This window comes from Panicum hallii, chromosome 6 (genome assembly GCF_002211085.1).
Source record: "Panicum hallii strain FIL2 chromosome 6, PHallii_v3.1, whole genome shotgun sequence".
NCBI classification, from domain to species: domain Eukaryota; kingdom Viridiplantae; phylum Streptophyta; class Magnoliopsida; order Poales; family Poaceae; genus Panicum; species Panicum hallii.
The window spans coordinates 45,309,399-45,334,453 of NC_038047.1; the positions used below are offsets into that span (position 1 = coordinate 45,309,399).

At 48.9% G+C, this 25,055-nt stretch overlaps 5 protein-coding genes, 1 long non-coding RNA gene and 1 other non-coding gene across 8 annotated transcripts; 5 read left to right on the forward strand and 2 right to left on the reverse strand.

Annotated features, from left to right (window-relative positions):
* Positions 1 to 1,782: 1,782 nt before the first annotated feature.
* On the forward strand, positions 1,783 to 3,032 carry LOC112896417 (chlorophyllase-1-like). Its single transcript, XM_025964376.1, has one exon. The coding sequence runs from the start codon at positions 1,878 to 1,880 to the stop codon at positions 2,850 to 2,852; it is 975 nt and encodes a 324-aa protein (XP_025820161.1). The 5' UTR covers positions 1,783 to 1,877; the 3' UTR covers positions 2,853 to 3,032.
* Positions 3,033 to 3,329: 297 nt separating this feature from the next.
* LOC112896418 lies at positions 3,330 to 4,518 on the reverse strand. The gene is made up of 3 exons (XR_003229447.1): positions 4,300 to 4,518; positions 3,432 to 3,593; positions 3,330 to 3,344 (listed from the first exon to the last, which is right to left on the reverse strand). It is a non-coding gene; the product is annotated as an uncharacterized LOC112896418 (long non-coding RNA).
* A 78-nt stretch (positions 4,519 to 4,596) lies between these two features.
* Positions 4,597 to 4,670, forward strand: TRNAV-CAC. The gene has a single exon. It is a non-coding gene; the product is annotated as a tRNA-Val (tRNA).
* Positions 4,671 to 4,995: 325 nt separating this feature from the next.
* On the forward strand, positions 4,996 to 6,799 carry LOC112897273. Its single transcript, XM_025965542.1, has 2 exons — positions 4,996 to 6,116; positions 6,252 to 6,799. The coding sequence occupies exons 1-2, from the start codon at positions 5,024 to 5,026 to the stop codon at positions 6,296 to 6,298; spliced, it is 1,140 nt and encodes a 379-aa protein (XP_025821327.1). The 5' UTR covers positions 4,996 to 5,023; the 3' UTR covers positions 6,299 to 6,799.
* A 685-nt stretch (positions 6,800 to 7,484) lies between these two features.
* Positions 7,485 to 10,218, reverse strand: LOC112897272 (signal peptide peptidase-like 1). 2 transcript variants are annotated; one of them, XM_025965539.1, is made up of 4 exons: positions 10,058 to 10,218; positions 9,009 to 9,874; positions 7,977 to 8,177; positions 7,485 to 7,895 (listed from the first exon to the last, which is right to left on the reverse strand). In XM_025965539.1, the coding sequence occupies exons 2-4, from the start codon at positions 9,804 to 9,806 to the stop codon at positions 7,683 to 7,685; spliced, it is 1,212 nt and encodes a 403-aa protein (XP_025821324.1). In that variant the 5' UTR covers positions 9,807 to 9,874; positions 10,058 to 10,218; the 3' UTR covers positions 7,485 to 7,682. The 2 variants fall into 2 exon arrangements, with proteins under 2 accessions (XP_025821324.1, XP_025821325.1); XM_025965540.1 differs by having other exon boundaries at positions 7,485 to 7,799; positions 10,058 to 10,217.
* Positions 10,219 to 11,415: 1,197 nt separating this feature from the next.
* Positions 11,416 to 16,024, forward strand: LOC112896182 (dihydroxy-acid dehydratase, chloroplastic). Its single transcript, XM_025964102.1, has 14 exons — positions 11,416 to 12,012; positions 12,454 to 12,525; positions 12,857 to 12,904; positions 12,991 to 13,145; positions 13,278 to 13,472; positions 13,548 to 13,659; positions 13,906 to 13,975; positions 14,060 to 14,118; positions 14,208 to 14,331; positions 14,413 to 14,483; positions 14,620 to 14,721; positions 15,133 to 15,213; positions 15,384 to 15,542; positions 15,634 to 16,024. Exons 1-14 carry the CDS (start codon positions 11,533 to 11,535, stop codon positions 15,682 to 15,684), a joined length of 1,779 nt encoding a protein of 592 aa, XP_025819887.1. The 5' UTR covers positions 11,416 to 11,532; the 3' UTR covers positions 15,685 to 16,024.
* A 368-nt stretch (positions 16,025 to 16,392) lies between these two features.
* Positions 16,393 to 17,676, forward strand: LOC112897424. Its single transcript, XM_025965714.1, has 3 exons — positions 16,393 to 16,575; positions 17,043 to 17,122; positions 17,194 to 17,676. The coding sequence occupies exons 1-3, from the start codon at positions 16,495 to 16,497 to the stop codon at positions 17,444 to 17,446; spliced, it is 414 nt and encodes a 137-aa protein (XP_025821499.1). The 5' UTR covers positions 16,393 to 16,494; the 3' UTR covers positions 17,447 to 17,676.
* The last annotated feature ends 7,379 nt before the right edge of the window (positions 17,677 to 25,055 follow it).

Genomic DNA, 25,055 nt, shown 5'->3' on the forward strand with positions numbered 1-25,055 from the left:
TCTTTTTTCATCCCTTCAATTTGATAATAAGTATATCCAACATTTAATCTTTATACGTGTATCAACAGTTTTCACTGGATCTTGCTCTGTGTCGAGATTGATCGAGCCTAAGTTGTGGTGTTCGACTCTAAGAGGACGCCACAAACAAAATATCAAAACTTCGTAAACATCCTCCAGAAGGCATGGACTCATTTCATCTAAAAGCACGTAGGAGTCGTAAACAAGGATTGTGATCTTTATATCAAGACAGACTTTCCGGTATGAATACAATTCGCACACCTAGTATCATTTCTTTAAATACCATGAATATTTCATGACCCATCTATATATAGTGTATGAGACAGGCGGAAGGAAACAACTTATGTAGCTATTATGTATGTGAGTTCATCCACGACTTTACCGGTTCAAAGAAAATGTGTACCTATCAAATTAATAACAATTTTTTGCATTTAATTACAGACATGTATGATTTTAAAATAATTGTGTCTGTACGTGACAGCTTTGGAAAATGAAAGAAGACCTCATCAAATCGAAAAGACTAAGGGCAATTCAAGAATTACTCTGTGGATTCCTGCTGGATGAGGTGATAAATCCTGCCGGTAAATTTTATGCCGATTATAGGATAAGCGTGGGTCAATTGGATGAAAACAAGGAATACGATGAACAAGAGTAATATTTAAAATACTTGTAATGAAAACTTATGTGGCTACTTGTAATATTTGATCCCAAGTGTAATATTTGAAGTGTATATAAACTGTATATATATATACAATTAATATATATAGAGAGCAAAATACGAATACGAATATGAATGCTAACTATACGCAGACTGAAAAGGAAAAGGAAAGGAAAATAAGCAAACCATAAAAGATGAATACTGCCGCCCCAACTATCCTGCGTGGCGAGCAATTTAGTACCGGGCATTAGATCCGGTACTAAATGCATGCCACTTTAGTACCGTCCAGGTGTACCGGACGTTGAACCAGTACTAATTCCTGCCCGGTACTAATGCTCGGATCCGTAGCAGTGATCGGTGCAAGCATCTCCTGTTCATGTTATTCGGTGCTGCCAACCTGGATATATTGAAGATCGTGTATAATAGAGTGCATGCTTCCAAGGCTGAACCATCAATAGTGAAAGAATGTGTTAAAGTTGAGTGCTAAACTTTACCACCTATTAGCACCTATATTTTTGCTAAAGTTTTTAAATCTTGGCTAAAGTTTAGCCCACCCCATTAGCACTCATGTTTGGATACACTGATACTAAAGATTGGCACTTTAGAGCATTAGCACTTAAATTCGAACATATGCTCTAATAAACCTACATATATCATAGATATCGACGTTGTTTGTAACAGATCTAGTGCATGCATGCAGCATGCTTCCAAGTAAGGCCGAACCATCAATTGTGAAAGACGTGCGTGTCGTCTCTTCCTAGGTGTGCTTCACGCGGTTGCTAGTGCTAGCTAGCAGAGTTGAGGTCCCACTCCCATCTGCACACAGAGACAATGCTCCTTGGATCGTCCTAGGAATACAGATAATATAATTACCAGCCACTGGCATTTTGCTACAGTACCAACAACAATGCAGACAGCTTATTACATTTCATCCTCCCGTGTCACTTGTCATGCATTGCCACCACTCATCATCGATCTAGTACTAGTGCTGGTTGGCTAGTGTGTGTGTGATTCACGTTGTAGTTTGTCGTTTCTGCTACTGTACCTACCTAGCTAGTGCCGTTCAATTCTTGTACGTGTATAAATTGATCTATACTATATGGCTAGATAGGTAGTAGCTACGTACTCCTCGGTTGTCCCTCATCGTCCTCCTATCCTAGCATCCTGTGAGCAAGCAAGAAGAAGAAGAGAAGAAGAAGCCATGGCGGCGGTGTTCGAGGATGGGCCTCTCCAGGTGGTGGTACAATGCGTCCGCAAGTGTGAGGCCAAGGATCTGCCCAAGCCCCTGGTGGTTGCCACCCCCACGAACGCCAGCACCTACCCCGTCGTCGTCTTCCTGCACGGCTGGAACATGTGTACCTGGTGGTACAGGTGCCTCCTCAAGCACGTCGCCTCCCATGGCTTCATAGTCGTCGCGCCGCAGCTCCACGAGTTCCTCAACTTCAGCATCAGCGACGCCGACGACATCGAGGCCACCAAGGCAGTAACCAACTGGCTCGCTACTAACAAGGAGGAGGAGCAGCACGCGGGGGCGGGGCTCCTCCACGTCCTCAGAGACATCCTCAAGGTGGAGGGCGTGAAGCCCGACCTCTCCAGGGTGGCCCTGGCCGGCCACAGCCGCGGCGGCGACACCGCCTTCGCGGTGGCCCTGGGGCTCAAGGGCAGGCACGTCCGCCACCCCATCTCGCTGGACGTCAACTTCTCCGCCCTCGTCGGCGTCGACCCTGTGGGCGGGGTAGCGGTAGAATTAGGCTGGCTTCCTCCGTTACAATGGACGGTGGAGCCCAGTGTCCTGACCGGTCCTTTCGACCCGCGGATGCCGGTGCTGGTCGTCGGCACCGGCCTTGGACCCGAGGGCTTGGTTCCCTGCGCGCCGGCCGGCATGAACCACGTCGAGTTCTACAAGCTGTGCCAGCACTCGCCGCGCTACCACTTCGCCGTCAAGGATTACGGGCACGTGGACATGCTGGACGACGACGAACCCCCATTCCCGCTCCGCTGGTGCCCGGGGAACGATGACCACACCGGCAGGGAGCTTTGCAGGAAGACCATGGGGGGACTCATGGTGGCCTTCTTGTGGGACAAGCTGGAGGAGGGCAAGGGCCAGGATCTCCAGGCCGTGCTCCAGAACCCCGGCATCGCGCCGGCTCTTCTCGACCAAGTCGAGCAAGCATGATCGATCGATTTGCCTTCCTTATTGGCACTATTGCAGCGTATATGTATATATATATATATATAAACTGGCAGGTATATATAATGTAATGAATAATGCATGCAATGCTGTATGCCTACTACTACATGTACCTCAGTACTACCATGCATCTTTTAAATAAATTAATAATGCGTGCCAACACAACACGAGCAAGTTGAGATGTTTATTCAGTTGCTAGCTACCCGAAGCAAAAGGAAATATAAAGCTTTTCTTTTTCCTTGCTTCCGAGTTCCCTTGCAACCATTAATTCATCAGCACGTGCGCACTTTATCACGATCGCGATCAATAATTAGCACTCAAGTAAGTTTCTAAATTGATGTTGATATCGAATGCACTGTGCACGCCTGCTGCCCTGCTCACTTTGATTATCTTCAGTATCTCCTGGCAGAGCAGAGCAAACAAAAAAGAACCCAGCCTGCCTCACGTTTCGATTCTTGCATTGGGTTCCTCTCCTAGCTAGAAACAACACATCAACAGAATGAATTGAATGTAGCAGGCAAAGGTTATTACTGAAACTGTTCACGATAGCACATGGATACATACATGAATATGCATGGACATGGAAACAAGGAAACAAGGGGAAACTGATATGCACCGATACTACTTTCCATCTGGCTTCGAATTAGTATCAGCTTGTTGAGCCTGGTGGACACCACTCCTGTCTGGTTCGGAGAAGAGCGCCAACGATTCCATGCGCTTCCTTATCTGCAAATGAATTTGCAACTCAGATCATGGCTAGCATCGAATATGCTAGCAAATTGATGCGCATCGATCTACCAGCTAGCTGTAACATCATTATATAAACACATTCAAGATGGTAATAAAGTGAAGCAGTGTACAAACATCTAAAATTGGGAACCCCTCTTGCATTGTACGCACGCACTCGCCTAAACTGAAGCACTCTGTTCGTTCTCCCTTTCAGGTGCCGCACCGTTTCGGATGATGCAGGCCAAAGGAACTCCATCAGCATGAAGAATGCAATAGTAAAGCAAAAAGAATGAACTCACCTGCAGTCTGCACGACTAACATCTAGCTGGTCTATTCGGGAGACATTCGCGGGAACTGTAGTTACTGAACTTTTGTGCAATTATCATCTAGCACTAGCTCAACGAATAAGCCCGGCCCAGCTCCGGCGTCCAATTCAGTGCAAAGCAATCACATATGCATACTGCTGAACTTGATTACTACATGATGGTCGTCCATGGATCATTGCAAGACTACAAATCCCCAGAAAGTTAACTTGTTCAGCCCAATAATACTATAATAATTATTAATTGTTGTATCACAAGCAAAGAGTTTGTCTTGCCAAGGTAATCTAAGCTAGTAATCGCATTAGACCAACAAAGGCATATATACAATACACCACCTAAGAATACGCGCACGGAAGCTAAGGCAGGATGGTAGAACATACGGGGTTGGGGTAGTTGGGGCCGTAGTCGGCGGTGAGGAGCAAGTAGGCGGCGGTGGCGGCGCCGACCATCGCCGTCCGGCGAACTATCCTGTCGGATCTCGAGACCACCGGCGGCATCGCTGCCTGCAAATCAATCTGTGGGTTGTCTGGGTCGGTGTGGGCGGTCGGCGAGTCTGTCACTGAATCTGTCTGGGGGGTGGAATGGAAACCGGCGGAAGCGAGGAGATGACACTAGAAGCAGCCCACGTTGCGTCGGAATGGGTCTGCCCCCTAGTTGCATGATCTATCGGCAAGCTCGTCTGGGTGGTGTAGTTGGTCATCACGTTAGTCTCACACACTAAAGGTCCCCAGTTCGAACCTGGGCTCAGACAGTTGTTTTTCTTTTTTGTTTCTTTTCCGTACGTACCCATGAGGCAATGACAGAGTTTCTCCATAGTTATCCCATTTTGCATTGCTGAGATCTGCATGGTTGTCGTATAGAATCAGAATCAAATGCTGTAGCTGGAAGATCCCCGCAGTTTCAGCTCTGACTCGAGTGTCTGCTTGTTTCCAAGCTGGGAAGAGTGTTGGGTGGACATGGTCATGGGTGTTGGTGTCTCATGTCATTTGGATCTGGCTGCGTCATGCGTGACGTCACTCGGCAGCCGTTCTTGATTCTACCACGATGACGATCAAGTCAACCTGGAGAAGCTCGCACTTGGCTTCTCTGCAACTCTGACTGACCATGGAGCCGCCGCCGCCGCCGATGACACGCGCTCCGCCGGCGCTAGCGGACGAGCTCGTGGAGGAGATCCTCCTCCGCTCCCCGCAGGACGACCCCGCGCGCCTCGTCCGCGCCGCGCTCGTCTGCAAGCGCTGGTGCCGCCTCGTCACGGGCCCCGCCTTCCGCCGCCGCTTCCGCGGCCTCCACCGCCGCCCCGCCCCGATGCTGGGCTTCCTCTGCAACGAAGTGCCACGCGCCGGCGCTGATGACGCCTGCTCCGCCCGCTTCGTCCGCACCGCGGCCTCGTGCCCGCCCATCGCCGCCCGCTGCGGCTGGCACGCGCTCGACGCCCGCGCCGGCCGCGTCCTCCTCCACCGAGCCGCCGCCGCGGCTCCCGCGCAGGCGGCGGTCCGACTCGCCGTCTGGGACCCGCTCGCCGCCGGCGACCGCGGCCACATCGAGCTGCCCGCCCCCGCGCTGCCGCGGCGCCTGCGGAGCTGGAACGCCGCGCTGCTCTGCGAGGACGACCCGGACGGGCCCTTCCGCGTCGTCCTCGTGGGCACGGACGCCCAGGGGACCTTCGCCTGCGTCTACTCGTCGCTCGAGCCCGCTGCGTGGAGCGAGCCGGCGGCCTACGCGCGTGGAGCGAGCCGGCTTACGAGCGGGGTTGGCGGCGACCACGTCGACGCGGTGCGCGGCGCCCTCGTCGGGGACGCGCTCTACTTCGTCTGCCAGAGGAGGACCAGGGTCCTCAGGTACGACCTCGGCACGCGCGCCATGTCCGTGGTGCACCTGCCTCCGGCGCCCCATAACCAGCGCATCGCCCTCACCACGACGGAGGACGGCGGCCTGGGGTTCGCGAGGATGGAGGGCTACAGGCTCTGCCTCTGGTCCGTGGAGGCTAACCTGGAATGGACACGAGGCAGAGTGATTGACCTCAGGACGCTGCTCCCCGTCATCGATTTGCTTGGATTCGCCCATGGGCTGGGCATCATCTTGGTGGGGACGGTGGATGGCTTCTTCTCCGTGGATCGGAAGTCTGGCCGGATCAACAAGGTGGGAGACGGCCCTGGCTTCTACAATGTTGTTCCCTACGTGAGCTTCTACACTCCAGGTACATACAGATTGCTTAGTTAATGCTTCCTTCACTTGGCAACACGATCTCCGGCCTAGTGTTGACTGTAGTATGTATGCTTCAATTGCCAACAACAAATGATGCTGATGCTGTTTTCTTTTGTTGTTTCTGCAGCACTGCGAACGGCATCTAGAGATGAGGGATCAAGTGCGAATGCATGAAAAGGAAGGGAATGGTCTCTCGCTCCTAGATCAACAAGGAGCGGAGCGCTCTCTACTTGGTCTTCTTCCAGAGGACTGGTCCGGGCCTCCGGCACCTCCATTAACCATTAGGCACAGGCTACCGTCATCGACAGTGGAGGCGTCCTACAATTACAATGGACACAGAGCACACCCTGCCATTGACCCCAAGACGCTGCTCCTCTCCTCTGCAATGTAATGCATGCAGCCGTCTTGGTCTGCTGGCTACTCCATCGTAGATGCTTCATTGATCATAAGTTACAAGTACTAGCTTGCCTTGCCTGTAAGATTAAGATTGTAATCCAAGCAGGTCCGAGAAGCGTATCCTATCCTACTCTCCGTTTGGTTGGGAATGGACACAGCTCCCTTCTGTCTTATTAAGCAGTGTAGGAAAATGAGCATGTCAAAGCAAAAGGCACTGCAATTTCCTTCCTACACCCTATATATAATATATGGCGGTACTCCAACAGCTCGTTGGTTCAACTTCTTGTGGTTTTCGAGTAGCAATTCAAACTTATTTCCGAGGAAATCTGCTCCATCATATTCTGAGGTATCACTTGTCCCAGGTCACAGACCCTAGTTCTACAACTGGACCAAGATTATTCGTTGGTGGCCATCCTCTCCAGGCCACCTAACGGCCAATGTTCTTCAGTTTCATCAAGGCTCAGAAAATTCAGATATAGAATCAATCTGCTTCTGTTCCAGTTATACCCGAACTACTGTCTGTCTTGCTTGCAGGTGACCAAGTTACAATTTTGCCGCTGGTTGTCAGTCCGCTGGCCATGGCTGTACCTGAATCTACTGAGACGTTGCAGTGTGAATCGATGAGCATGTGATGGCCTCGTAATCCTGTAAAGGCAAACGCTTGCTGAGTCATGCTCCACATTTCTCCAGTGGAGCAAGCAAATAATTATCTGCGAATGCTTACCATCTACTACTCTTCTGCTAATGCTGTGGAAACCCCACTATTGCATTTTTTTTCTAATCAATTCGACCAAACACCAGTTCTGACTGGTGGCTGGTTTATTTATAGCTAGCGTACCAACAGAGTAACACAGCTCTGTACAGCATCATATCAAAACCATCTTGCAAAATACGAGTGGCACTTGATCACTGATGGCAACAGCCACGGCACTACCTCACACCATTCAAGCAGTCGCTCAAGAGCAAATCCAAGGGTAAAAGCTGAAATGCATTGAACCTTTCTATTACAAGCAGTTAGGTGATACATATGTGCTTCCTCTTGCGAGGAAAGCAGCAGCGACCATTCTAGCTTATAAATACTCTCCTCGGTATGAGGAGCTGAAGTAATGTTAAATTAGATTACATCTTGGCGGGAGCCGATTTTTTATGGTCCCCTTGGATCTTAGACCTCCAACAAACGAGCTTTCTCGTTTAGAATCGGCCCAGATCCTTCCCACAGCTCCCACAGCTCGTTCCTTAACCATGACAAGTACATGACAGGCCCCAGTGTCGATGGCACCTGAAAGCCACAACCTCTGTCAGAAACTACATCAAGTGTGCTATAAGAGTGTGGCACTGTAGCTTGTAAGGCCATGACTGCTGTGATGGGCGCGACCTAAGTCAGAGAAGCAGAATTCAACAGAACAAAAATGGTAATGATTTCTCAAACCTGACTGTTTAACCAGGCAACACTTACCAGGTAGAGTAAGGCAGGCTGGGGAGATTGAGACAATACCCCAGCAGCTAATGCAGCTACCAAGCCTACACCATACCCTGTTAGGGCATACCAAACATAGTTTCGCCGCTTCGAGGGAGACATGTCTGATGGAATATTCGCATCTTTGTGCTTCCGGTTGTCGAAGAAGTGTACAAGGGCTAGAAGCATCCCTGGAATAGCCTACAGATGTCACAGCAAACACGCACACAACTGATTAAATCTAGGTCATCACGAATATGGATAGGAGATAATTCGAGGCATGAGAAAGACTAGTAATCATGATGCTTTATCTGAAGAATTCTTCAACATGAATACACAAATAATTGGTAAACAGTGCCAGAGCAGTCAAACTGTCTCACCGACTAAACAATCATGAAACTACATGAAAGTAGCTATAAGAGCCATTCCAAATTTTTAGGCCCAAAACTAGAACAGACATGTTTTAGCTAATTACAACATGGCACCTGTTACCCAGCCTGCTTCTATCTCTTAAGTCTGAAGTGAAAACTTTAGAGCAGAACAAGCAAATATGTAGGGTGGAAACGCTTTGCTCAATTAGCTACAGAATTTGTACGGCAGTACACTACATCCTTGTACACCAAAATTCATTTTTTTTTTAAATCAAGGAGCGTGTGTAGCTTGGTGCCACAATAACCTAATTGCCAAAGAGGACAATGAACAAATTCTAGCATTTCTATAGCCTTAAGTGTTAACACTCACAAGTTTCTTCCCATCTCTTCTTTACATGTGATGTGATTTTCATCCAGCATAAACATTTTTTACTAGCATAAACATTTTTTACTAAGTTACGAATGGCCATATATTTTGGTGATTAACTTATTCTGGAATGTAACATACACATACGCAAGACAGATACTGTGTAGGTCAGCATAAGTTTTGATGTAGTGAATACTGATAGCATAATCATCAAGGCAACTTATCCTATGATGGGCTTGAAGATGAAAGTTGAATCACAGAACTAACTGGAAAATCGAGATATAAATAACTTACCATGTCTCCAAGGCCAAGCATCATGTAATCACCAGGACTGCTTCCTGGAACAATCCCACCCAACAAATTTCTGGGAAAAACAAGCTTGACTGGAAGCTCCAGCTTCTTTGTAATTAACTGCAACCCAGGCAGACTAAGCTTGTTTGCTACTGTGTGAACAGGATTAGATGCCTTCTGCGTGGCAACAGAGACCATAACATTTGCTCCAAAGAACCTCTCTGAGAAGAAGACCCAGAAAATATCGTACACAAACAAGCATACCAGAAGCAATGCACAAATCTTTATGTTGGGAAGCCTCACATGGCTGACAAATGCTATACATATGGAAATCCCCAGAACGTTGTTTAGCAACCAATGCCCTGAAACCAGCCAGGCTAACACTGTGGCTATGCAGAAGAGCATGAGCAAACCTTGCAACCGGGTAAACGACTTTGAACAACACCTGGACACGAACGGATCCATTAGATTGAGTTGCGTCTTGAGGTAGGTAACGTATGGAGACAGGCAAAAGAAGAGTGCCATCGCTGAGGCCACAGTGGTAAAAGCAGTCACGAGATGTGAGACAGATGAGAACAGGTAGAACATGAGCAACAGACTGCATGAGCTTGCAAGGGGAATCATTAGAGCCTGCGACCGGTCCAATGTAATGGAAGCCTCTGAAAAATCCAAGTTCCTCTCCATCTCCTTGCCATAGTCCAGAGCACGTGATGCTGATGCATAGGCCACCGAAATGGCTGTGGCAATGAGAGCAAGTGATGCAGGCTCGAGCAAGTAGGTCAGCTTCCACAAGGATTCCATCCTATGGAAAATCAACTTCAAAATCCACCCCCTTGGTCTATGCTCTGACTAACCCAAGTATCTTCCACCTGCCAATATCAGGGGCGGACCCAGAATAGGACATGGGTGTATACCCGATAATTTTTGCAAACGAAATCGAAGTTAGTAGGTAATATACTGTAACTGGATTCAGATCCGAATACAAATAGTTTTGCTAGGGTTTGGGGTGCTCCGTCTCGCACAGCACAAGGAAAGAGAAGGGGCGGGCATACCTGGAGGATGCGCTCGTCGCCGGCAAAGCGCTCGCCCAGTCGTCGCCGCCAGGGAAGGGAGAGCAAAGGTGGGGGAGGGCTGTCAATGAGCCGAGCTCCACCGAGCCTGCCAGCCACCTCGGTCTCATGGAGTTCGGTGGCATCCCGAGGCCGAGCCGAGGTCGATCTGAGCCTCACATTCACCGTGCGGCCCAAAGCCCAGCTACATCGGCAGGCCCATCATGTCTCTCCAACTAGGAGGGCGGCCGCTTTCGAATAAAAAGAAAAGAAAACTAGGGCCGTTTCTTTCTGGAAGGTCAGCAAGAGAGGAGTGACGACGCTCATTCGATCTGTCTTTGTCGAGTTGAATTGAGATTTGCAATTATACGCATGGTTCGGTATCGTCATCAGTAGATTCTGATGAGCAGAAGGCCGATGCCGGTGACGATGATCATGGCCGGGAAGCTGAACTGGAGGTGGCTGAAGAAGGGCAGCGTGTAGCCATAGTGCTGTTTGGTAGGATTAGGGGTGGCAACAGGTAGGAAATACCCGCGTACCCGCGGATACCATACCCAGTGGGCGCGGATACGGGTCTGGTTCTGTGACCGCGGGTACGGACGCGGGTACAACTCTAAATCTATGGGTATGAAAAAATGATACCCGAACCCGCAAGACCTGCTGACATGTAGGTCCGAGTACCCTTTTATATATATACAAATTTAGCGTTTCGCTTCCCAGCGCCCAGCCGCCCAAGCCCCAAGCCGCCAGCCGCCAGCCCCCGGCCCCTGTCACCAAGCTATCCGCCGGCCGCCCCCATCCTCCGCCCGCCCCTCCGCCGGCCATCCGCCCGCCCCTCTCCTCCTCCTCCAGCCTATGCGCCGCCGCCCCTCTCCCTTCCCCTCCTCCTTGTGCCGTCGCCGCCCCTCTCCCTTCCCCCTTCCCCCCTCCTCCCTGTGCCATCCGCCGCCTGCCGCCCCTCTCCTCCGTGGATAAATGGATATATCCGCGGATATCCGTTACCCGCGGGTAACGGATGTGATGTGGGTACGTTTTGCTATCCATTGCGGATAATAGGTATGGATTCGGGTATGGTTTCTAGGTCGTGGGTATGGATATCCGGAATCGATATCCGCGGATTGTTTATCCGTTGCCATCCTAGGTAGGATGATTAGACGACATGCTGCCATAGCCACGGAGAAGAAGAAGCCGGATTTTGATTTTCTCCGCAATTTGGACAAAAAGGACCTCGGTTTTCTAAAAATCGACGAGTAATTATATGCGATCGAGGCAAAAAACATGGGCGCCACCCTGCCCCGGCTGCGCGCTGCTCGTCGCCTTCCTCCCCTCCTCCCGCCGCCAACCGCCGCACGCCCGCCCGCCCGCCCGCCTCTCCACTTGTCCCTATCCATCCACCCATCCCCCGTCACCTACCTCACTCATCACCACCCAAAACCCTAAACCCCATTCCGTACCTCGCCGCCGCCGCCGCCGCCGCGATGCAGTCCCTGGCGCTCACCTCCCCCTCCCTCCCGGCGGCCGGCCCGGTCCCCGGCCGCCGCCGCCTCCAGCGCGTCCGCGCCACCGCCGTCTCCGACGAGCCCAAGCTCAACAAGTACAGCGCGCGCATCACCGAGCCCAAGTCGCAGGGCGCCTCGCAGGCCGTGCTCTACGGCGTCGGCCTCACCGACGCCGACCTCCGCAAGCCGCAGGTCGGGGTCTCCTCCGTGTGGTACGAGGGGAACACCTGCAACATGCACCTGCTCCGCCTCGCCGAGGCCGTCCGCGACGGCGTCCGCGAGGCCGGCATGGTCGGGTTCCGATTCAACACCGTCGGGGTCAGCGACGCCATCTCCATGGGCACCCGGGGCATGTGCTACAGCCTCCAGTCGCGCGACCTCATCGCAGACAGCATCGAGACCGTCATGGGCGCGCAGCACTACGACGCCAACATCTCCATCCCCGGATGCGACAAGAACGTGAGCTCCTCTGTTCTTCTAGGATTGCACACTATCGCATCTGAATTCAGCGATATGTGTTCTGATGACTGAAATGTGCTCATACTTTAGATAGTTTAGTAGTAGGAGTGTAGAAGTAGAGATAAAAAATGGCAGTTTTTATCATCCCTCTACTGAAGCTTTGAAGTGTTTAGAGTACATGATGCCGGATCTTCATCAGCTTTACATTTTTGATTTTGGTGTGTGTTAGCTTTTGTGCTGGAGATAAGGCTGGCGACAGGTTGGTGATGCATGTTTAGGTTACTGCTAGAAAGAGGGAGAAAAATTTGCAATAACAAACTGGACCTTTCTTCTTTGCACAGTCCCCTTAGTAGAAAAATTTGCATGTTTAGGAAAGTTTTAAGCTTTCTACCAAACGAGTAATGGTTATTTAGCTGGATTTAATGGTTATTGGCATTGCAGATGCCAGGTACGATAATGGCGATGGGACGGCTTAATCGGCCTAGTATCATGATATATGGCGGAACTATTAAGGTAACACTCTCTAGTTGTATTTGTGTACTTATTCAGAAATGCTTTGTTGTTCTATGGAATCTTTGGTTGGTTTGAATATCTGAATGACTGAATGGCAATTTTCATGGACCGAACCACTTTCCGGAACCTAGAATCGTGCTATGCACCATTATAACTTATTAACTGATAGTTGCGTGTGGGGTTATTTATACTAGAAATCTAGGTTAATGTGGCTGGCACCATCTTTGTTTTGGATCCTTAACCAGTGACACAATAATCTGTTAGATATATTTGAGTCTTTGAATTGTTCTTATACTGTCAATTTTCTGACGAAATTTATTTTTCAATGCAGCCTGGTCACTTTCAGGGCAATTCTTATGACATAGTATCTGCTTTCCAGGTATGTTTATCACCTTTTATCTGTTCAGCAACTCAGGTTCTTATATACATGTACTTAATCTATCTTTTAGTTTAATTTTTATGCAGTGCTACGGAGAATATGTCAGTGGATCAATCAATGATGAGCAAAGAAAGAATGTGCTTCGCAATTCATGTCCAGGTGCAGGTGCATGTGGTGGTATGTACACAGCTAACACAATGGCATCGGCTATCGAGACCATGGGCATGAGCCTTCCATACAGGTGCAATTAATCTCTTAATCTTTAACCTGTTTGTTTGGAAGCAATGAATAATATTTTATTGCATCAGTTTGTGTCATTTACATAGATTAACTGTTCTTAATCAATATTTCTTTGTGCTTTATGTACCAAAAGTTCTTCGACTCCTGCTGAAGACCCTCTAAAGCTGGAGGAATGCCGCCTTGCTGGGAAGTATCTTTTAGAATTGCTAAAGATGGACTTGAAGCCTAGGGACATTATCACCGAGAAGTCATTGCGGAATGCAATGGTTATTGTCATGGCTCTTGGTGGGTCAACTAATGCTGTACTGCATTTGATTGCCATTGCTCGGTGGGTTATTGCCTTATTATATCACATGTGCTTATTTTCTTAGTAGACCAAAGCTCATTAGTTGTGTTCTTTCAGGTCTGTTGGTCTGCATTTGACTCTTGATGATTTTCAGAAGGTCAGTGACCAAGTTCCTTTCCTTGCGGACCTCAAGCCCAGTGGCAAATATGTCATGGAGGATTTGCATAAGGTAAATGCTTAATGCTACTAAGGTTTTGGTTTTGAGCATATGTTACCATCCACCTAAAGTTTCTGGTTTCTAGCTTATCTTTTCATTACTGTTACATTATGTTATATTTTCTATGTGCTGTGCATTTAAGCGATTTTCTTCACATAAGTTCTAAGTAAATGTAAGGGCTTAAACCAAAAATGCGAGAAAACCCCAGAACCAAAACTAATCAATGCAACGAGTTTAAAAATAAGCCACATGTTACAGATTGGTGGGACACCGGCAGTAATTCATTATCTTCTGGAGCAAGGTCTTCTTGACGGGGATTGCATGACTGGTGAGTACAGTAAATAATCATATGTCATGGAAAATAGGAGCAATTTTTTTGGTAGTGACATTGTATTTCTTTTTTCCCTGTCAGTCACTGGGAAAACTCTAGCTGAAAATGCTAAAATCTTCCCTCCTCTGTCTGAAGGGCAGGTAAAGCTCAATTCTACCCAATTTTGATATTTCAGATTTATTGTTTAACACCTTTCGTGATAATGTTTACATTTTCCGTTGACGCACAGCAAATTATTCGGCCGCTGGACAATCCTATCAAATCAACTGGCCATATACAAATACTTTATGGCAATCTTGCACCAGAAGGCTCTGTAGCAAAAATCACTGGCAAAGAGGGACTGTTTTTCTCAGGTGACTTATTCCTTCCAATATCGACCCTTAGAAGCCTCCATATTATGTGTGGAATTTAACTGTTGCTTGGTGAAATGTCAGGCCCAGCTTTAGTTTTTGAGGGTGAAGAAGCCATGATAACAGCTATCTCAGAAAACCCTGCAAACTTTAAGGTACCACTGTTTTATTCTTCTATTGAGGCGCTCCAAATTGCCCTTCTTCTCATTGCTCGTGGAATATTCTTAGTTCCTTGGAGCAACTCCGGTGTTCTTGTGACGAATTATTTTATTGCCATGATACTAACAACAGGGAAAAGTAGTAGTGATCCGTGGAGAAGGACCAAAAGGTGGGCCAGGGATGCCTGAAATGTTGACCCCAACAAGTGCAATAATGGGTGCTGGTCTTGGAAAGGTACAACATAGCTCAACCTGGCATTTGTGAGCCATTGTACTTGTGTTTTTATCTCTCACCTGGTTCAGCTCTACGCCTTTATGAATTGTGTATAATACTTGGTAATGTGGTGCATACAATAAGACAAATACTGCATCTTCCTGTCATATGCTGCATAATTCTGAAGTTCTTCTGTACAGCTGCCAAATTGTGTAAATTTCAAAGCAACAAAAATCCTTCATTGTTAATAAACACAATACTGGGGATCAAATTTCCTTACTCATAACAAATATGAGCTTTGACCTGTTCTTTGCATCTTTGATGCCTAGCCGCATGTGTGCCATGCGGATATTTTGCTTTCTTCAGATCAGTCATTCCTCGTGGCACTTTAATGTTGATCACATTTTATTTTTCTGTTCAACCTTCATTTAGGAGTGCGCCCTGCTGACGGATGGTAGATTTTCTGGAGGGTCACATGGATTTGTTGTTGGCCACATATGCCCCGAAGCACAGGTACTGTGTTGCAGTAGTAAACCAATGGCAGTAGTCCAATTGGTTCTGTGTAATTCACTACTAATTTCTCTTTAATAGCAGTTTGAGTTAATTTTCCTAGCAACAGTGAAAGATAGGGAAGAAATTAGCAGCAGAATGTTTTTGTTGTTTACGGAGGTGCTATTTTTCAGGAAGGTGGCCCGATTGGTCTTGTCCAGAACGGTGATGTGATAACCATTGATGTTGTTAAGAGGGTAATTGATGTCGACCTGGCCGAAGCCCAGCTGGAAGAAAGACGGAGAAAATGGAGCCCACCATCATACAAGGCCACCCGTGGAGCCCTTTGGAAGGTACTGTCTTGAGCATTGTCTGTCCTGTGTGGCATATAGAGTAATCTTTGGATCTATACTGATTATATGTTTCCTCTATCTCTTGTTTCAGTACATAAAGCTCGTGGCCCCGGCATCGAGAGGATGCGTCACCGATGAGTAGGGTGTGTTCCATGGTGGTTTTAGGTTGTGCACATCATGTGTTGCCAGGCAAAGACTGATTATGCCAGGAACAATATTCCTGTGAGTGATTCATGGTGGCTAGTGTGGTAGTCTTAACAATAAAACGTCAGTTTCCAAGAGGCTGGCAATGCTGCGGAAGCTGCTGAATAATGTGAGTGTTCTTGGTTTGTTGGAGGCAGCTAGTGGGTAATTTAGCTTCATATCCTTTCTGTACACTGTACTACCTTGTACACAGACACAGATACAACCATGTGGATTGTTCTTGTGTCAGCTACTTGAGCATCTGATGCACTGAAATACTGGCTGAGGCTCTCAAATCATCATGTATCTCATGTCACCCGGAAGCGGCTAAAATGTTCTTGGAATTTTGTACAGGTAGATGGCTTGCTAGTGCCGCCACAAATCTCGTAATCTTATAGTAGAGCCTAGTAAGATGAGCATCGTACATAATGGCTTGTGCTTGTCAGTTGGGTGATCTCTACTCTACCACATGCATGCGATACTTGAGAGAGAGAAATATTGTTCAAACCTCTCTTCTCTGTTCAAATCTATAAACAAGTTTGCACAAACAGTGAATTTATAAAAATATGATTTTGTATGGGCTGCACTGTTTACAGTTACACTTTCACGGCCAGACCGGCCCACAATTAGACGTAGCCCACAGCCCACTATACTTCTCCCCCTCCTACCTCCGGCTAGAGTCCACAGCGCAGCGCGTTCATCTCCTCACCGCCGCCGCCGCCGCCCTTCCCTCCTCCCCGACCGCTGCGTCAACCGTCAGCCTCTAGCGATGGCGACAGAGACTCCGCAGCCGGAGAAGAAGAAAGCGCCGCTCCCCAAGGTGGTCACGCTCAACAAGGCCCTCAAGCTGGTGAGCTCCGCCTTTTCCTTCCTTCTGGGGCGTGGTTTCCTCCTTCAGTGGTGTTCCATGGCTCGATGCAATGTTTGCCTTGTTCACTTTGCCGGCGTTAGGTTTTGTAGACGCTGCCACTAGCCTGTTGGACGCAATTGTAATAGGGGAAAAAAATTGAAATTACACCTCCACGATTGTTACTCACTGCCTCTTCCCATGTGCATCCTGTTTGTGCTTAGATAGTTAGATGCTTCATGCTGCATCAGGTTAGTGTTCAAGCTGCAGCCTCGCAGTTTCAATGTACAGAAGCAGGTATTGAAGCGTTTATACTGCATCAAGAGGTCTGCAAGGTCAATAATACTCAATTGGTTCCCATTTAGTCATAGTTGTGGGTGTAAAGCCAACTCTCTGATTGTCGCATGCCATTTGCACTCCCCATCGTGTTATTTCCCTCCCTACTAACCCATGCCATAAATCATTCTCAGGCTCAGACATGGGTGGACAAAATGACTGCATCGGAGCCAGATGAACCCAATGACAAGGATTTTGAGGGCAGGCCATCCAGGTATATAGATATTTTTTTCTTTCTTTTTTGCATTGCTGGATAACTTGTATGTAACTGCAAACGTTTTACAGGCTTGGTCTTGGTGCTAAACTGGCACCTGGTGTGAAGCGTGCGGCTCCCACTAACCCAGTTGAGAGGAAGTTGCTCGGGAAGGTGAATGCTCAGAAGAGAAAAGCCTTGGAGGATGAGAATAGAACTGCTAAGGAGGCAAATGAGTCCAGTGATGGTGATAGTGATGAGCCTGAAAGCAGAACCAGTGCCTTTAACAAGAAGAGGACATTGCCTTCAGTTACTTCTACATCTTTAGGGAAGAAGGCAAAGTGACAGGTTGTATTCATAGGCTATTGGGAGTGATATGCTTGTTCTGGTTGGAGGTTCTTACTAACTCCCAGATTGATGCTATTGCCATGGTCTTAGTATACCCTCTCATAGTGTAGTATGTGATTTCTGAACTGTAAAGGGATAGCTGTGCTGTTATTGTTAATTGCCAGTTCAGAAATTGACATATTGTCTGTTCGAAGCTAAATACACTGTGGTACTCTTTTGATTATTTTTCCCATCGATTCAAACGTCATGCCTGCTCAAAGCTTTTAGCTTTTCGTCTACCAAGCTGGTTCATACGTTGCGTTCTGTAATAAATGATGGATGGATCTGCACCATCTTGATGCACAAGAGCCACAGCGGGTGATGAAAGAGAATCAACAGGAGTATATGCGGAAAATGGCATTTCTATGACTACCAATGCAAGGTTCCTTATGCTTGTGTTGTAATCAGTGAGCAGATGGGTGAATGAGGAAGTGAGAAACCCATGCTGTGCTAATTGCACCGGCCAAACCCAGTCATCATCACTCGAGTATTTTTCTTGTCACCGGGCAAATTACACGGTATGTAAACATGTCCATTTTCTTTTCGCTGCATTTTTCTCTATAGTTGATGTGAGAGAGGTGGAGGTTGGATGATTGTCATGATGCTATAGCTAGAAAAGCTATAGACCTGATGTCAAGATCACTTGGACTTGGTACAGAATACCTTAGACATATGCAATTGCGTTTACACAAAAACCATTATTGCAAAATGAGTGGGGGAGAAAGTGCCTAGAGTAGATGTTTTCAAGAACAGTTACTTTCAGGTTGAGCTAAACAAAGAGAGAGTCGATGTATTGTTCAGTAAAAGGCGAAAGAATAGTCGGCTCTGCTGTGTGCTATCCACCCACCCACCCGAGGGGAGTTTTTTAAAAAAGGGATAAAAAAATTAAATTTGGAAAAGGGGTACCGTTTTGAAAATTTTTGAAAAATGGGCGGGAGTCGTGGGGCCGGCGAATTCCTGCCCATCCAACGGGCGGGAGGTCCGAAAATTTTTCCCAGGCCCCTCCCGAGGGTCTCTTCGCGAATAAGAAAAATTTTTTATTCGCGAACAGTCTCCTGAGGCATCCCGCCCATCCGACGGGCGGGAGGCATCCCGCCCGCCTGTTGGGCGGGAAGTTCCCATTTTCTCATTTTTCTTATTTTCTATTCGAATTCTTGTTTTACATACTATTTTAAATTCATACTTTTTTCAAATACAAAATTTATTCGCCATACTCTTTTGTATACATATTAAATTTTAATTCAATTTTACGAAGAAAATTATTGTATCTAAAACTCGTATGAAGATGGTTAAACGATAACGTTTTGCAACGTAGAATCCAAATATTACGATAGTACGATACATCAACACATTAAAAATAAAATAGTATCATACAGAAACAGTTTAAATATATAGAGTCCACCGAATCAGGAGTATCTACCCCGCCTATCCCGGACCTCACGCTCTATTCGTCCTCCCCCCTAGTCCTACGCCGTCGGCGTATGTGGCCCTCTGAGTACGTGAATGCATCTGGAGCACGGTGAGGACGAGGCGGAGGAGGTGCTGGCGTGAACGGGTCATCCTGGGACTGTGCAGCTGGAGCGTCATACGTCTGCGAGGGACCAATGATGTCAGGCCCGGCGCCGCCGCCCACCAACTCCGACCAAGGGACGGAGCCGCCCTCCCAGTCGTCCCAGTCCGGCACACCGAATAGACCACCGTGTGCAGAAGCTCCCATCGACCATGCATGCTGAGTATAGCCCTGAGAGTATGGAGCAGCTGGCGTCGAACCCGACGGGAAAGACGTTCCTGGAGCATAGGCGCCAAACGTCTGAGGCTCCATTCTTGCAGGAGGAGGTCCCATTGCCGTCAAGTGCATGACTATAAAAACAAACGAAATTAGTCGTGTAAATCAAAGTTGATCGAAATGGCAATTATAAACTACTTACAGCTGGAACTAGCGGCAGTACCGCTGGACGCTGCGTGCGGTGCTGTAGAGGTCGACGGGCCAGCTGTGTACACGTGGGCGGACGCATGAGATGAACTGGAGGCCCCCACGTCGTCTCTGCCGCGACACGTCAGTGCACGTAACGCTCGCGTCAAGTTGTCTTGAATCTTACGAAAGCTGTCTTTGTACTGTGCGTCCGGTACACGTACTCCACGTTCAAGCAACGTGATCTGAGATGTAGCTTCAACCTCCGCACAGTTGATCAGATCGATCTGCATACGTAATGAGAAGCAGAGTAATATTGTTATCGATTTTTTATAAAAAAGGATTTAATAATTGAAGTTGCGAAAGACGTACCGCGCCACGCTGGGCCTGATCACGGTACAAGGGATACGTGCCCGAAATGGTTGGCTGGTGCTGATGCTCCGCGTCATCAATACGTGAAAGAGTAACGTACGGACGCGTGCGAGTGAGGTACCAGCAGAGGTATGCGCCGTAAGACGCCTCCGTGTGTGGCTGCGGCTCATCCCACACGTCGTCAGGTGCGTCTAACCACCCTCCTACGTACTCCTGCAGCTTGACAACCTAGTTAACCTCATTGGCATGGTATCCCCTGCGTGAATATCTGTAGCAAATATTTGAAAGACAACATTATTTCATGGTAACGATTATATAATTAATATAAAACGAGTTATCACAAACTTACTTGTGTACGCTGCGTGGCACGGCCTGGAACGCTCAAGGTAGGAGAGGAAAGTGCTGTCGTCGCCCGAACTGCCTCATCACTAGCTCAACGCAGTACTGGATGAGAACCTTGTCCACATAATTGCCACTAGAGTAGCAGAAAAGAGTCTAGCCGAACAACCACAACAGATATGCCTCCAGGCAGCGCGACACCTCGTACTGCCCAGCCAGAGGGTGGAGATCCTGAGTCTGAAATATATTTCTTCAATACTTAGAGGTAGTCACATATGATTCAATTAAATTAATTAAAAATAATTGTACGTACCCTATATTGTATTACCCAACCCTTGGCGGGGCTGGGCGCGTCAGGTACGTCCAAAAAATATGGCGGGTTTACTAGACCAAACCGCTCCTAAAGCTCCGCCCTCCAGGTAGGTGGTACGGCAACCGGGCCAACAGCTTCACCTGCAATGGGAAGCCCGAGCAGGTACGACACGTCCTGCAACGTGGGGGCCATCTCCCCGCACGGCAAGTGGAACGTGTGTGTCTCCGGACACCACCTGTCCGCCAACGCCACCTGTCCGCCAACGCCGCAAGTATCACCTGTGAAGCGTCCCCCCATCAGGGAAGACTTAAAAGTGTTACTTTATCAGTCCCAGGAGGCTGATAACACTTTTATTACATCAGATGGTACATCACCGTACAACTCTACGCGGTAATGGGCAGTGAAGCGCCACTATCGCGAGGATTACAACCAGAACCCACACAACTACACTAGCTACGAACAAAGGATCATCAGAGTCTTGCGCCATGCGGAATCCAACGGTGGCCTCAACCACAGGCAAGACTGGGTGCAGGACGAAACCCTACTCGTTGTCTTCGGGGATGTAGTCTGGGTCTTCCACTGTAAAAGTAAGAGAGGGGTGAGTACAAACGTACTCAGCAAGTCCAATCACACCCACGGAGGGGGTATAACAGTAATCATATGCACAGGATAATCCAAGGATAGGTTATGGTTCATTTGTGAAAAACTCAACTGTATGCAAAGGTCCGTTTAAAAACGATTTCCAAAACGAGTTTTCTAATACCAAGGAGCACACGATTTTGATCCATACAGGATCCAAGTTTTAAACTGCTACCGGACTCCCCGTCCGCCGTAGCACACGGCACAACTGCCGGACACTTTCCAAACAACTCACGCCAGCCCGTTCATTCCCAGAGAGAATCACTAGTTATGTGACCACACCATAACTTGCCCAATACCGTGAGCACGGCTATTCGAATAGGTTTTAACTCTGCAGAGGTGTGCAACTTTACCCACAGGTGGGGTACCACAGCACGAACACCTTAGTGCCGGTGCAGATCCCAACAAAGCCATTACCCACCTTAGCTAGACCTGACTAGCCACCACGGGATCCATCAAGGGGTCATTCGACCTATCACCGAGGTTTAACCGGGGCATAAGTCACACAGAGCTTATCCCGTCTCCTTGATCACCCGTTGCTCTCAGCTCTCCTGATGGCTATCAGGCTAACTAGTGGGATTTATGCTAAGCCGTTGCCCATACAACGGTCAAGTGGTTCGCACGACAAGAAGCTAGGTGAGATGTCACATCAACTCGGTCCTTAGGGGTGACAGGATGGATATCTCCCTTCCTCGCTCAACCACACAGGTACGAGCACACCAACGGCAATTCACACAGAAATGCCATCCATCCCGTCCGACTCGTTTCTCAAATCCACACTTTACCCTTTCCCACACACACGCATTTTTCTTTATAAAATCAGGTATTCAAGGTATGGCTATCACGGCAAGGGTGGCTATCCTACCATGTTTTCAACACGCAAAACAATGCAATTTTATAAAACAGGCCACTGGGTTGTGTTTATAAAAACTAGGACAGGAACATGCATCAAAGGGCGGAATTGAACTTGCCATCGTCAAACCCTTGCGGGAAGTCCTGATCGGAGCACTGTCCTTCGGGTTCAGGGTCGCAGTACTGGTCCTCAGTTGCTTGGTCGCGGCCGGGAACCTCGTCGTTCACTCCGTGTCCTACGACGCAAACAGACTCACAATCAAGCGAAAGAACTAAAAGCTTTTACCGATAGGCTTGAATCGGAAATAATTTGGTTACGGAGTTAGGGGCAATATCTCTGGGTGGTTTCTTAATGGCATGGCTAAAACTATACTAGGAAGGGCGTGGTAAAGTTTCGGGTCAATCGGGGGTCGTTTCGCACATAAAATGACGCGCTAAAGGTGGTTTCAGGGCTTAAACGGGGGTCCAGGGGCTTGCTCGTAAACTTTCTAGAAACAGAAGGGCCTTTTTGTAAATCTTGGAAATATAGGAGGCATAACAAAAAGTGCGAGGGATCTACTTGAAATTAAATTTATATCACGGGGGGGTCTAGTTTTGGAAATAGCAAAAGGAATAGGTTCTTTTCGCAAAGGTGTCAAAGGGTGGAGGGGCTTTTAACTAAATAGAGGAGAAGGGAGGGGGTTTTGGGCAAAACTGCCCTTCCTCTTCCTCCCCTCACCACGTGAAACAGAGGAGGGATGGGGAGGCTCGGCCGGCCCCAAATCCGGCGGCCCTAGGGCCTAATTGGCTCGGGCGCATGGGGGAAAAGGGAGAGGGGAGCGAGGGGATCCCGTTCCTACCCTCTCCTTGGGCGGGGGCGGCGCGTAGCGGCGGGCCGGCGTGGGGCAGGCGGCGGCGGCCGTGCGGCTCGGGTGGCGGCGGTCTGGGCGCGGGAGAGGAGGCAGGCAGGGGCGGCGCAGCTTGTGGAGGGGCGGGGCTGCGGCCGGGCCTATTTATAGGCGGCCGGCGGTAGGGGGAAGGCGGTGGCCGGCGGGCGGCTCCTCGGGCGGCCATTAATGGCGTCCGGGGCTCAGTCGTGCACGTGGGGGGGGGCCGGGCGGCGGTGTGCGGCACAGAGGGGGGGGGGCGCGAGCGGCGAGGCGGCACAGGGGAGGCGCGGGCGGCAAGGCGGGGCGCGGCAGCGGCACAGCGGCGGGGGGGCGCGGCGAGGCCGGGGCGCCAGCGGCGGTGGCGTGCGCGAGTGCGCGTGCGCGTGGAGCGCATGCGCGCGCGGTCCGGCGGCGCGGCCGTGTACGGCGGCGTGCGCGCACAGGAGCAGGTGGCGTGCGTGCGGTGGCGTGCAGGTGGCCGGTGCGGCAGTGGGGCTCGGGAGCAGGGGAACAGGGAGGAAGAAAGGAGAAGGGAGGAGGAAAGGAAAAAGGAAAAGGGAAAAGGAAAAAGAAGAAAAGAATAGGAAAAGAGAGAAAGAGGGAGAGAAAAAGAATGGGGAGAAAAGAAAGGGAAAGACGCGCGCGCCGGCGGAATTCACGGCGGCGACCGCGCGGCGGAACTCGCGGCGGTGACCGCGGCCGGTCGGCCATGCGCGCGCGGCGCTTGCGCGCGGAACGAGGAAAAGATGGCGTGACTGCGGTTGGATTCGGTTGCCGGTTTCGGGTCTCGGGAAGGTTAGGGTTTCGGGGGGTTAAGGATTTCGGCGAAACGAAGAATTTAGCGTGAAAACTTCGGGCGAAAATTTTCAGGGTGTTACAAACCTACCCCACTTAGATGAATCTCGTCCTCGAGATTCGGCTGGCTCCTAAATAGATGGGGAAATTCTTTCTTTAGAGCCTCTTCGCGTTCCCAGGTGGCTTCCTCTTCTCCGTGTCTGCTCCATTGAACTTTACATATCCGTACCTCGGAGTTTCGTGTCCTCCTTGTGACAGTGTCCAGGATTTTGACCGGTACTTCCTGGTATCGCAGATCCGGCTGTAGATCGATCGTTTCCGCAGGCACATGTTCTCCCTCGGGTACTCTTAAACACCTCCTTAATTGCGAGACATGAAATACTGGGTGTATATCTGACATTTCTTCTGGTAATTGCAATCGATATGCTACGGCTCCGACTTTCTTTAGGACTTGATACGGCCCTATGTATCGAGGGGCCAATTTTCCTTGCACTTGAAATCTTCGTGTCCCCCGAATGGGTGAGACTTTGAGATAAACAAATTCTCCCGGGTTGAAACTTATTTCTCGCCTTCTCTTATCTGCGTAGCTCTTTTGTCGGGATTGAGCTGCTTTCAATTTCTCGCGGACCTCCGCTACTTTTTCTTCTGCCTCTTTTATAAAGTCGGGTCCTTCTAGTGTACGTTCTCCAACTTCCGACCACATCAAGGGAGTTTTGCACTTCCTCCCATAGAGGGCCTCGAATGGCGACATGCCCAGGCTAGCTTGGTGACTATTGTTGTACGAGAATTCTGCATAGGGCAGACTCTGTTCCCAATCATTTCCATAGGTCCGGACACATGCTCTCAGCATATCCTCCATGATCTGATTTACCCTTTCGGTTTGACCATCTGTCTGTGGGTGGTATGCGGAGCTAAAGTCTAGCTTAGTACCCATAGCTTTATGCAAGCTTTTCCAAAACCTGGACGTAAATTGGGTCCCTCTATCAGAGACAATTCTGCTAGGCACTCCATGTAACTTTACTATGTTCTCCACATAAAGCTTTGCCAGCTTTTCTCCACCGTAATTGGTTCGTACAGGTATGAAATGAGCCGACTTAGTGAGTCTGTCCACTATTACCCATATGGAATCGTGTCCCTTTTGTGTTCTAGGCAGACCCACTACGAAGTCCATTCCTATCTCATCCCATTTCCAAACTGGGATAGGCAATGGTTGCAATAGTCCTGCCGGCTTTTGGTGTTCGGCCTTGATCCTTTGGCAGGTATCACAATGTGCCACAAATCGCGCAATATCCACTTTCATCCCATTCCACCAATATTTTTGCTTTATGTCCATATACATCTTGGTAGATCCTGGGTGGATAGAGTAGGCCGAGTTATGGGCTTCGTCCATGATCAATTGCCGGAAATCTCCGTTCTGGGGTACACAAATTCTATCCTCGTACCATAATGTCCCCTTATCGTCCACTCTGAAACCTG